Source organism: Rhinolophus sinicus, chromosome 5 (assembly GCF_057876585.1).
Source record: "Rhinolophus sinicus isolate RSI-liver-muscle chromosome 5, RSI-T2T, whole genome shotgun sequence".
Lineage (NCBI taxonomy): Eukaryota > Metazoa > Chordata > Mammalia > Chiroptera > Rhinolophidae > Rhinolophus > Rhinolophus sinicus.
This window is the reverse complement of record NC_142505.1, coordinates 8,297,229-8,309,616: the sequence shown is the minus strand read 5'-3', so window position 1 is coordinate 8,309,616 and position 12,388 is coordinate 8,297,229. Positions and strand designations below refer to the sequence as shown.

Below are 12,388 nucleotides of genomic sequence, written 5' to 3'. Positions count from 1 at the left end.
TGAGCTCCCGGATGGCTCAGTTGGTTGGAGCGTGTCCTTTCAACCACAAGGTTGCCGGTTCGACTCCCGTAAGGGATGGTGGTCTGCGCCCCCTGCAACTAGCAACAGCAACTGGACCTGGAGCTGAGCTGCGCCCTCCACAACTAAGACTGAGAGGACAACAACTTGACTTGGAAAAAAGGCCTGGAAGTACACACTGTTCCCCAATAAAGTCCTGTTCCCCTTCCCCAATAAAATCTTCAAAAAAAAAAAAAAAAGAAGAAGCTTGCTATCTAAATAGGCCAGTCTCTTAAAAAAAAAGAAAAAAGAAAAGAAATAATTAACACCAATCCTTCTCAAAATCTTCCAAAAAATTAAATAGGAGGGAATACTTCCTACCTTATTTCATAAGGTCAGCATTACCCTGATCCCAAAGCCAAAACACTACAAGAAAACTACAGACCTATATACCTCATGAACACTGACGCAAAAATTCTCAATAACATACTAGCAAACTAAATTCAGCAGCATATTAGAAGGTTTATACAGGGGTGGCTCAGTTGGTTAGAGCGTGGTGCTGATAACACCAAGGTTGCCAGTTCGATCCCCACATGGGCCACTGTGAGCTGAGCCCTCCTTAAAAAAAGAAAAAGTCTATACACCATCACCAAGTGCAATTTATTCCTGGAAACAAGGATGGTTCAACACACAACAATCAATATAATACAATAGAAAGAGGGGGGGAAATACCACACGATCATCTCAATTGATGGAGAAAAAGCATTTGACAAAATTCAACTCCCTTTCATGATAAAAACACTCAACAAACTATAAATAGAAGGAAATTTCGTCAACATGATAAAGGCCATATTTGAAAAACCCACAGTGAACATCACTCTCAATGGTAAAAGACTGAAAGCTTTTCCTGTAAGATCAGAAGGAGGATGTCACCACTTCTATTCAACATGTTAATGAAAATTCTAACCAGAGCAATTAGGCAAGAAAAAGAAACAAAAGGCAACCAAATTGGAATAGAGGAAGTAACATTATCTCTGTTCACAGATGACATGATCTTACAGAAAACCCCCGAGTCCACAAAAATTGTTCGAACTAATAAATTCAGCAAAGTTCCAAGATACAAAAGCCACAGAAAAAAATCAGTTGCATTTCTACACACTAACAATTAACAATCTGAAAAGGAAATTAAGAAAATAATCCCATTTACAACAGCACCAAAAGCATAAAATACTTAGGAACAAATTTAACCAAGGAGGCTAAAGATTTGTACAATAAAAACTAGAGAAAATAGCTGAAAGAAACTGGAGACTTAGGTAAATGGAAAAACATCCCATGCTCTTGGGCTGGAAGACTCATATTGTTAGGATGGCAATACCACCCAAAATGATCTACAAATTCAATGCAAGCCCTATCAAAATCTCAATGGTGTTTTTTGCACAAATAGGTAATTCATCCCAAAATTCATATGGCATCTCAATGGGTCCTGAACAGCCAGAACAATCTTGAAAGAGAACTAAGTTGTAGGACTCACTTCCTGATTTCAAAATTTACTACAAAGCTACAATAACCAAAACAATGTAGCACTGGCATAGGACAGACATACAGACCAAGGAACAGAACAGAGAGCCCAGAAATAAACCCTCACAGGTGGTCAAATGATTTCAGCAAGGGTGCCAAAACCATTTACTAGGGAAAGTAGTCTTTTCAACAAATGGTTCTGGAAAAGCTGGATATTCACATGCAAGAGAACACATTAGCATTATACCATATACAAGAACTGAATCAGAATGGATCCAAGACCTAACATAAGACCTAAAATTACAAAACTCTTAGGAAAAAACAGAGGGGAAAAGTTTCATGATCTTGGATTTGATAATGGTTCATTAGGTATGACATCAAAATCAGGATCAAAAGAAAAATAGATAAATTGAATTTCATCAAAATTAAAAACTTTCTGCATCAAAGCACATTATCAAGAAAGTGAAAAGACAACCTTGGGAATGGGAAAAATATTTGCAAATCACATCTGATGAGGGGTTAACATCCAGAATATATTAAGAACTACTACAACTCAACAACAACAAACCCAATCAAAAAATGGGCAAAGGACCTGAATAGACATTTCTCCAAAGGTACACAATGGCCATAGGTGCAAGAGACAATGCTTAACATCACTATTCGTTAGGGAAATGCAAATCAAAACCACAATGTGATACCATTTCACACCCATTAGGATGGCTATAATCAATAAAACAGAAAATAACAATTGTTGATAAGGATGTGGAAAAACTGGAATTCTTGTGCCCTGCTGCTGGGAAATGATGCGGCTGCTATGGAAAACAGTATGGAGGTTCCTTAAAAAGTTAAACATAGAATTACTATGTAATCCCCAAATTGCACTTCTGAGTATATACCCAAAAGAATTAAAAATAGGGACTGAAACAGATATTTATATATTTATTACTCACAACAGCCAAAAGCTAGAAACAACCCAAGATGAATGGATAAACAAAATGTGGTATACTGTTTGTTGACCCTTGAACATGGGTTTGAACTGTGCAGGTCCACTTATACGTGGATTTGTTTTTTCAATAGTCTGCCCTTGGTATCCTGGGCTTCGCACCCGCGATTCAACCAACAGTATTTTCGGATCAAAAACAGTATTTTTGATCCGTGGTTAAGAATCCATGGTTAAGAACCCATGCACAAGAAGGAGTGGCTTAAGATATACACAGATTTTTGACTGGGGGGAGTGGGTTAGGGGCCCTAACTCACGTTGTCCAAGGGTTAACTGTTTATACAATGGAATACTATTCAGCATTAAAAAGGAATTACATTTTGGCACACGCTACAACATGGATGAACCTTGAAGACATTATGCTGAGTGAAATAAGCAAGAAAAAGAAGGACAAATACTACTTGATTCTACTTATGTATGATACCTAAATTAGTCAAATTCATAGATACAGAAAGTAGAATGGTGTTTGCCAGACGCTGGGTAAGAGGGGGAATTGGGAGTTAGTGTTTAATGAGGATGGTTTCCATTTGGGATGATGAAAAAATTCTGGAAACAGAGTGGTAGTTACCTAACATTGTGAATGCACTTAATGCCACTGAACTGTACACTTTAAATAGCCAATTTTGTTATGTATGTTCTACCACAATAAAAAAAAAAAGTTTAAAATATCAAAAACACTCAGGCCTTATTTTTAACCAACTAAGCGACTCCCCCTTTCCAGGTCAGTTCTCCTGATGGCCTGGGGCTTCCTTCCTAGGGCATGGGCCATACAGCTGCAACCTTGTCCTTTGTATTCTGATCTCAAACCCAGTCCCAATATTCTGGGCCTTAAACCCAAGCCAGCAGGGCAGGTTAACTAACCACTGCTGAAAGGCTGAGGCTAGGGCTTCCCCAGGGCAGGCGATTTGCCGGGACAAGTTGCCAACAAAAGCAGAAGCCAATCTGGCTAGCTTTATCTCTCTATTACTTCTCCTTTCGCTTTCTCACAGGATACCAGCCAGCCATGCGGAAAGGTACAAGGCCAGACTGACCAGCCAGATTTTTCAAACTTGGTCAAAGTTGGAAAGTGGAGTCCCTGTTTCCCCCCATCCCTCGCAGGTCTAGATATTTAATATCTTTTGTATATTGTAGAGTTGAGGGCAGAATTTTTGCCCAGCCAACAGCAACAGAACCAACTTCCACCCTCTGTAGTCTCTAGGGCCTTTGCATACAGATTATCTTGTTAGGTCTCAAAATAATCCAGTGAGAATGAATGTATAGGGGTTGTCACGCTGACATGAAAAAACAGGGGCTCAAGGAGATGAAGCACTTTGTTCCAATTCCCACAGCCCCAAGTGACAGGGCCAGAGTTTGCACATAGGTAGTGAACTTCAGAGTTAGTTCGTCTCAATTACTTCGGAAAGATGAATAAAGTAGATAGAAATGGAATCAGACCACTCGGTGTCAAGCAAGAACAAGGAAAAAAAACTTCCAAGTATGGCAACTACCATGTTTCCCCGAAAATAAGACCCAGCCGGACAATCAGCTCGAATGCGTCTTTTGGACGCATTAATGCAAAAATTAATGTAAGACCCAGTCTTATATTATGTTACATAACACCCGGTCTTATAGTAAAAGAAGATCGGGTCTTACATTAATTTTTGCTCCAAAAGACGCATTCGAGCTGATTGTCCGGCTAGGTCTTATTTTCGGGGAAACACGGTAACAGGCCTAGGAGAAACAGACTGGGAAAAAACTAAGCCCCCTCTTCTTTCCCTGAGGTCCATCCTGACCTGGAAATAAGTCTTTCCTTTTGGATTCTTATACTCAACGATTCCAGCAGGGCGCCCAGAGCAGTTCCGTACTGGCCTGCCCAAGACTAGCTGGCGGGCAGGGGAAGATCTGCCAGACTCATGAAATTTCACTTTCATGAAAGTGACTGGGTCGTGGGGGAACGGAAGACCCAGCGCGCTCAGACGCAAACCAATCACGTCGAAACCAACGAGCATCTGAAACAGTAAGTAGTCCTGGAGACCCAAGCGGGAAACACCAGAGAAGAGCCAAAGGGCCTTCGCGCAAGCGAAGGCCGCACCAGCGCGGGAAGAGTCCGACGCCCGCTAGCACCCGACTTGGTGGGCGGGCGCCGATTCTTCACGCATGCTCCAGCCGCGCGCGCATGCGTGCCCTCGGCAGCTACCTTTTCCTAGTAGTCTCCTGCTCTCTTGTCCCTGTTCCGGATCCGAAGGCTGGTGACCTCAGCCACGGCCCTCACCCCGCATTCCTCACCTTGCGCCCGGTTTTCTCCCGTAGGGCCTTCAGCCGTTCCTTTCGCCGCAATGCCTCTTCCTCCAGCCGGCCCACACCGGCCGCAGCAGCGGCCATGTTGCCCGCAGACCCCCTCTTCTCTCGTCTTGCATCGCGCAGGCTCAATGAGAAGATGACTCTCACAGCCAATCCAGGCACGAGAATGGGAGAACAGGAAGTCCTGATAGCCAATCAATGCTTAGTTGCTATAGAAGGACCCGCCCTTTCCCCGTCTTATAACTCTCCTAGCCGGTAGGGGGCGGGTAAAGAAAAAGGCTCTAAGGCTTGATGCGTCCAACGCCAATCAGTGAGAAAGCATCAAGTGGAATCAGACCTGAGTGAAGGAAGGTAGAGCGCATAGATCGCTCTGGTTTTTGCTTAAGCGCTAACCACAGCTCTCACTCCATGCCGGTCACGTGGAATGCGCTGACCCAAATTTTGTCCATTTGTTTTGATTCTTCAAGGCTCGAATGCCTTCAAGAAGTCACCTCTGATTCGTCACTCCAATCCTGGCCTAACAAGATCTACCTCTCCCTTGGTGTTCAGCTATCAGCGGCTCCCTGGATGTACGTGGGACCCTAGGCCCTTCTGTGTCCACTGTCGGCTCAGACAATGCCTGTGCATGGCAAGGTTTGAATAGACGGCCATTTCCCTTCAAGTTCATGGATGATCCCCTCCTGCCTCCAACCCCCCTGGAATGGCAAAGTACACAGGGTCAGACCACCAAACCTGAAGAAGAACAAACCCCAACCTGGGCCCAGTGGACCCCAAGGAACGCCCTGAGTTTAGTTCCTGAGAACTAAGCTGAGAATTGGATTGGCCTCGACTGTACCAGATGGCCACCAGGTGCACTGCTCCCCAGCAGAAGCTGACAGAGTCTTCTTTCCTGCATTAATCAGCATGTCCTGACAAATGAGAGACCCCTTTGGCTGAAGTCAAAATCTTCTGACAGCATGTCGGGGTCCCTAAAGCCACAGTCCCTCTCACCTGGGGAGATGAGGGCCCCTTTGCCACAGGCCTCCATCCTGCTCCCCTGAAACGACCTTCTTGACCTCACTAACCTGGGCCTTTTGGTGCCCTCTCCCCGCATCAGGTGGGATGACCTGCCAGGGCCTGGTATGCAAGTGGTACCTGGTATGCAGGTAGCAAGTGCTCAGGAAATGTCAGCTCAGTGGTAGGATGGATGGGGCAGGAGAAAAGGCCGGAATGGAGAGGCTGCCCAGGAACCCAGGAGAACGGAACAGGATGGGAACGGGGACAGTCTATCTTCTCTTCGTCACCCAAGGTCTAGAGGGCTCCAGACTGGTCAATTCCTACATCTGATGGTACCTCTCTGGGCCCTACAAACTTCCCCCAGCCCCAACAAAGGGCCTGACCCCTGCCCAACACCAGGGGGCCCCTCACCTCCCAACCCATCTGGAAGTGGGTGGTTGAGGGGGACCGATAGAAGGGGGCCCAGGAGTAATGGTGGCAGTGATCCAGCAAAGAGTCAGTCAGGTCTCCGTCCCTGTCCACACTCTCCCTGGCTGCCCAGGTAGTCCTCATTTGGACCATCTGGGCCTTAGTTTCTCCTTCTGTAAAACAGAGGCATAAGGTATCCTGTGGCCTCTAACCTCTTAAGGTTAAAGAAAACATAACAAAATATGTGAAGCATGTTTTGGATCTGAAGTGGAGGGTGCCTTTATCAGAGCATCTAGGAAGGCTTCCTGGGGGAGGGGACCCGTGAGGATTGCCCAAATATCCCAGGGATCTGCACGACAGATGGAGGGCAATGCTCCCCGCGAGGTAGTTTAGGCTTGTTCTGCTGTCCCCTGCTCCACAAACAGTAGGTCTCCCCCTAAAGCGCTTAGAACAACACCTGGCACGTGGTAAGCTCTACAAGTGGTTGTCAAGGTTATTGTTATCTTTACTTAAAGGACCGTGTGGACATCGGCCGTGGCCCGCGGCCCGCATCTCCTTCCCCCCAACCAGCGAGCCTGTCCCCTGCACGAATGGTGCCAATTCCAGCCAGGCGGGCGGCATCCCGAGCGGATCTAGGCGCAGGGTAAGTCTGGAATCCCTGACACGACACTCGTCCGGGAGGCTCAGATTGGCGGTTCCCGAGGCACTAGTAGGGGCGAGGACTGCGGAGGGCGGGGCTGCGGGGCTGCCTCCCAGGCCGCCCTGACCTCAGGCTCCTCCTCCCGCAGGGCACCCGCCCTTTGCTCGGTCCCAGGAGAGGCGGGGCGGCGGTGGCGGCAGCGAAGTGCAGGAAGCCGGGCGGCGGCCGGCCGGGAGGAGGAGGAGCGTGCAGACTCGGGTGGCTCAGCGCAGCGGGGGCCAGTACTACTTACCCCAGTAGTACCGCGCCGCTCCGCCCCGGAGTGACGCCCTCCGCCCATGGGCCTGGCCGAGGGCGACCGGCGGGCGGCGCGGAGGAGGCGGCAGCGGCGGCAGGTGGCGCGCAGCAGGGCCAGAGCCGGGCCGGGCCATGGCCGCCTCGGAGCGGCTCTACGAGTTGTGGCTGCTCTACTACGCGCAGGTGAGGCCGCCCCGCCCCGCCGTGCCCCCAGCTCCACGCGCCCCGCGCCTGCGGCACCTGCGACCCGCGCCACCGGGGACGCGTAGGTGCGCGCGCGCTTAGTGTGCTCGGGCTCCGCACACGTGTGCGCCCCCAGCCCGCCGTTGCCTCGGGGGGTGGGGTGGGGGGAGGACGACCCTCGCGGGCGCGCACTTCACGAGAAAATCTTGGGTGGGGACCGCTCAACCTCATTCGTATTGGAGAGGGACTTGGACCAAGACGGCCGGCTTTTCTCTTTTACAGATGGGGAAACTGAGCCCCTGAACCAACATGAGAGACTGGTCGGGTCGGGAGGGGCAGGGAGACTTAGTTTGTATTTGGGCTTGCCCCTCCTGTGGGCGCGGCCCGTTGGGTGGTCATGGCCAGCGGGTCTGAGTGGGTTGGGGATATATAGGGGGGCTTCCCTACTACGGGTCCTACTTAAGTCAACTCAGATACATTCCCCCCCCCCCCCCCCCCCCCCGCCCCTTCCCCAGGGAACCTGCAGTTTTGAGCTCCTCCCTGACCCCAGGAGGCCCCACCCCACTCCTGGAGGCTGGACAGGGGTCCAGCCATAAGAAAAGATTTGCCTTGGATGCAGAGCGTGGGGGTAGGAGGGTGCGCTAAGAGGGATGTTTGAAAAAGGTGGAGGCCCTTTTCTCCTGAGCTCTCAGAGACTACCTCAGGTGGCCTCAGAAGGTGAAGGTAGGGGCTGACCCATGTGTCCTATCAGAGCTGAGAACCAAGTGTCCCCGAAACTCTGTCTCACACACACAGAGCCCACTTTCCTCCTGCATCCATAGCAGAAAGGGACTTCAGGGTAACTCTGCCCTCCCCTTCACCCAGCACCAGCCTCCCTCCCTGCACCTGCCTGGCATCATGCTCCTGGCTCAGGTGTGCCCTGGGCACAATGGACTATTGTGTCCCTCTGATCTCATCACTGGGGGGAAGTACATGCTCAGATCAGCTGGCCCTCTGTGAAGAGGCTGGTCGACTGTCTCCCAGGACTGCAGGCCGGGTCTGGGGCCCCAGGGACCTGGAATCCAGGCCATAAGGGCCACAGCTTCTTGAGTCCATTGGGTGAGAGGTCCAGGTCCCTGGCAGGAGGCGGTGCGTAGAGTCCTTATTTGCTGTGACCCGGGGCAAGCTCTTTACATCTCTGGGCTTCCCTATCTGTAAGTTTGGCACAGCCCTGGCCTCAGAGGTGGCCTGGGCTCTGCAGAGGGCTAGCAAATATGGCTGGTCCAGGCCTCTTGCTTCCCTGGCCCCATGGGGTCTTCTCACCACAGCCACTACCTCCATCTCCAAGGGTTGGTCTTTGTGAAGAAGCAGATTTGGAAGGAAACCTGCCTCTGGCTCTCATGCCTCTGATTGCCCCTGTGCCGTTGGGCAGGTTCTTGGTCCTCAGTTTCTTCACCTGGTCACAGGTGAAGGGGGCCTTGAAGCAGGTGATGGGTCTGAGGGATGTTAGTGGTAGGTCTGCAGGCTGGATGGCATGCTGCTGGGGGAGGGTGTCCGGTAGTCTCCCAGGACTGTACCTGCAGCATGGTTGCCTCCCGCTACCCCTTCTAAACGAGCTCTGCAAATGGTCAGCCCCCCTATTTCCTCAGAAGGTGTTTAGCACTCATTGGTGCTAAGTCCCCTCTCCCTCCCCACCCTCGGCTCCTCACCTTGTAGGACAGGTATGGGGCACAGGTTGGCTGGTTGTAGCCTTGGATGCTGGTTGTAGCCTTGGATGCCTGGACAGGCAGGGGGCAGCCTGGGGCCTGGCAAACAAATCCAGGATGTGAGTGTGAACCAGGAGCCAGGCGGGGCGGGCCGCTGGGGGAGAGGAAGCCCTGCATCACCTTCCTGCCTGCTTGGTGCTGTTCTTGCTCCCGGAACACTGTCCCCACCCCAGTGCTGGCTCCTGGGGAACGGTAGCTGTTCTGCTCAGAGCCCTGCTAGGGACCCGTTGTGTGTATGGTTGGGGGTGGGGATGAGATAAGGTAAGGGTTGGACTGATAAAGGATATAAGAGACCCCAAAGTTGGCCAGCCACTCAGCCTGAAGGTTCCCCAACACCTGTGCCTCTCCCTCAGCAGTGAGAGCTGACATCAGGTGGCAAACCTGTTTCCCCAGTTGTGGGTCTTGGCCTGCCCTGGGGAACTACCCCCTTTCTGCCCTTCCTTTCCGCTTACAGACCCCAGGTTCAGACCTACCCACCTCCTACCTCTGTGTGCCCTGCTCAGCTGGGGGCCACGAGTGGGGGAGGGGCTGAGGGTGGCTACTGAACGAGGGGAGGGCCACAGTGCCCTTGGTCATCCTTCAGCCTGAGTCCCTTAGGGCCCTAGTGGGGAAACCAAGGCAGGGATGTACCAAGGTCATTTGAACCCTGACCGTGCTTGCTACTCCATGGCTCTCCAGCACCTCACACTTAGTAGGTGCTCCCTGCGTCCAGCTAAATGGCTGGACCGAAGAGAGAGCCACAGCAGAGACCAATCAGGGAAGTCATGCCAGAGGAGGCTGAGTTTGGGCCTTGAGGGCTGAGGGGACAGGAACAGAAGGAACGAGAACATGACAGTGGGAAATTCGAGAGGCAAGTTGTCAGGCGTGAGGGGGAGGCCTGGGGACTGGTGGGGGCGTATCCAGAGGACTCAACCCACCAGGTTTTCCCCAGGGAGCATAGGAAGGGGGTGAGAGGATAAGGGGACTGGAAACAACACCCAAAAAGCTGGTAGTTGGGCAGCATGTAAAGGTTATGCAAAGTGACATGCAAATGAGTGGCCCCTTTTCCTGTGGAACAGTGGTGTCACTCAAAAGCCCCCCAGTGAAAGGGAGCACTAGGGGGCACAAGAGTTGACAGGCACTCAAGGTCGCAAAGGTCAGGACAGTACAAACATTCAGGTTATAGGTGGGGAGCCCAGGTTGAACTCTCCAATTTTGCCATTGAGGACTCAGTCCCAGGGAGTTCAGGTCAAAACTGGAGTTGACCTTGCTCTGCCTCCCCCTCCCTGGTCGCTCACCCTTGACATGAGTTCTGTCCATTGGCCTCATGGGAATGTAGTCGGGCCCTCTGCTCCTTCTGGGACCTTAGCTGGGTCATAGTCCTTCCTTTGTCTCAGTTTCCCTTATTGGAATGGGAAAAAGGAAGGTGGAATAGCGTCCGTGGTGCTTGGGCCCCTCCAGACCTCACAGGGCAACCAGGGAGTTCTCCTCCCTGCCTTCATTATCAGGGCAACTGAAGGGGACGGGACTGAGGGTCTGGGGAGTAGTACAGAGCCCAGGGTTGGGGGAAAGGCTGGTAATTCCTGGAGTTGTTGTGGCAACTGGGGAGCTGATGTGGAATTGTGGGGTCCCCATGGAAATAAGGTCGGTTACTATGGGGACCCTGGAAGGAAACTTCTGGTTTCCATAGTAATAGGACAAGGGGAAGGTTAAGCCCTGGGAGGTGTTATGGAGAGCAGAAGGTCCACCCCTTTGAAAACCGCCCCCTCACGTAAGGGGGAGAGGCTGGCCCAGCCCCTGGGCACTGGGACCACTCTCCTCTGTTGTCCTTGCTGCTGGCAAAGTCCCTGTCCTCCTGCTTCGTTCCCTGGGCGAGGTCCTCCAAGTCTGACCTCCAGTCCTGATGTAGCCAGAAGCCACCCTTGGCTTCACATGGCCGTCGTCCTCCTGATGCTGAGTTGGGAGACCCCCATGCTTGAAAGGGGTCGTCCTGATCAGACCCCACCCTGTCCCATACCTGCTTGCCTCTTCCAGGTGTCCACCCTGCAGCTCTGACTGGGAGGAGTCTGATCTTCTCTCCTTACCCTGCTCTTAGCTCTATCCTGGGGTACACCCAGACACCCCATTCCACCTGCCTGGGACAGCCAGCTGGGGAGTGGCCCCTGAGACCTTGGCTCTGCCAGTGAGCCGAGGTCTGCCACTCATTTGTCACTCAGGGCGGTGGGTGGGAAGATGAGCGTTGCCCTGGAATGCCAGGGGCTTGGGAATGCGGCGCTCCCACTGACCTTACCATACGCTGGTGGGTGTGTCGGGTTGGCAAAGGTGCTGTCTCTGATGCTGAGCGCTTTGGCAGAGGAAACATAGAAAGCAAAGCACATGCAGGCCTGTGGGGGTGGGACAGTGAGGACTGAATATCCTTGGGCTGGGGCATCCAGTGAGCATGGGTGCCGAGGCTAGAGGTGAGGAGGATCTCACTCGTGGGGCTTCAGATGTGGGGGGAGGCTGTGGACTTGCCCCAAAGCTTGTGGTGGTGGGTAACTAGCATGGACACACTGGTGGTCACTGGTGTGTACTGGAGGTACCAGGTTCCAGCTGCTATTTACAGAATTTCTGTGTATCGCCCCATTGTAAACCCCAAGTGATGTGGTGATAGTTTGGGCATGAAGGATTTGAGGCAAGGCCTGGGCTCGGAGTGCAGACTCAGGCCAGGCCAGGGCTGATGGCAAACTTGGGTTAGGGCAAGCAGGTTTAGTGGCAGCACCGTGTCAGGCAGCTCAGTGGTCCCCGTCCCCTGGTAGACAGCCCCACCCACCCACCATCCACGCCACAGCTGCCTGCTTTCAGCCCTCCCTACGAAGTTACCTCCGAGTTCTGGGGAAGTGGCAGTACCATGCCCACCCAGGAACTGTTTGGGCCTAACCAGCCCTTGGGAGACCCCTACCCCCAGCACTGAGCATCCTCAGGGCTGGCTGGGCATAGATTGGAGTCTCTAGAAGGGTGACTATGAGACCCCTTTCTCCCCGGCCCCAGTGCTCTGGGGAGGAATGTGGCCCCTGGCCCAGTCAGGTCGGGGTGGGGGCTGGGCTGGCCCTGCCCTATGTTCCTTCTCAGAGCTGCAAAGGGAGGGAGGAGCCAGCCAAGGCAGAACCTCTGAGGAATGTGGGAGCCCAAGCACCACAGCCACCTCTTCCCTGCCAGGGACCCCTCCACATGCAGCACTGCCACCACGCACAAGGCCCCCTACCCTGCCCTGCTTTGCCTCCTGTCCTGGCCCCTGCAGGGGCTCTCGTAACCCAAGTGCTGCAGCCTCAAGCCACAGGGCCCAGGTCAGAGCCATGCGGAGGC

General features: G+C 52.3%; 2 protein-coding genes across 6 annotated transcripts in view; one reads left to right on the top strand and one right to left on the bottom strand.

The window, feature by feature from the left end:
• Positions 1-10,365, bottom strand: part of CCDC12 (coiled-coil domain containing 12) — a 56,113-nt gene extending 45,748 nt beyond the window's left edge. The window contains exons 1-2 of one of the 2 annotated variants that reach the window (XM_088798197.1): positions 10,342-10,365; positions 9,008-9,103 (exon numbers count right to left, since the gene is read on the bottom strand). In XM_088798197.1, coding sequence (XP_088654323.1) covers positions 9,008-9,103; positions 10,342-10,350 — 105 coding nt within the window. In that variant the 5' untranslated portion in view covers positions 10,351-10,365. Of the gene's footprint in view, positions 1-4,780; positions 4,936-9,007; positions 9,104-10,341 lie in introns of those variants that run through there. The other variant, XM_019724015.3, reaches the window with a different exon arrangement.
• NBEAL2 (neurobeachin like 2) overlaps positions 7,100-12,388 on the top strand; it is a 28,446-nt gene continuing 23,157 nt past the window's right edge. For 2 of the 4 annotated variants that reach the window (XM_074312471.2, XM_074312470.2), the window contains exon 1: positions 7,107-7,319. In XM_074312471.2, coding sequence (XP_074168572.2) covers positions 7,269-7,319 — 51 coding nt within the window. In that variant the 5' untranslated portion in view covers positions 7,107-7,268. Of the gene's footprint in view, positions 7,320-12,388 lie in introns of all 4 variants that reach the window. The other 2 variants (XM_074312469.2, XR_012489579.2) reach the window with 2 other exon arrangements.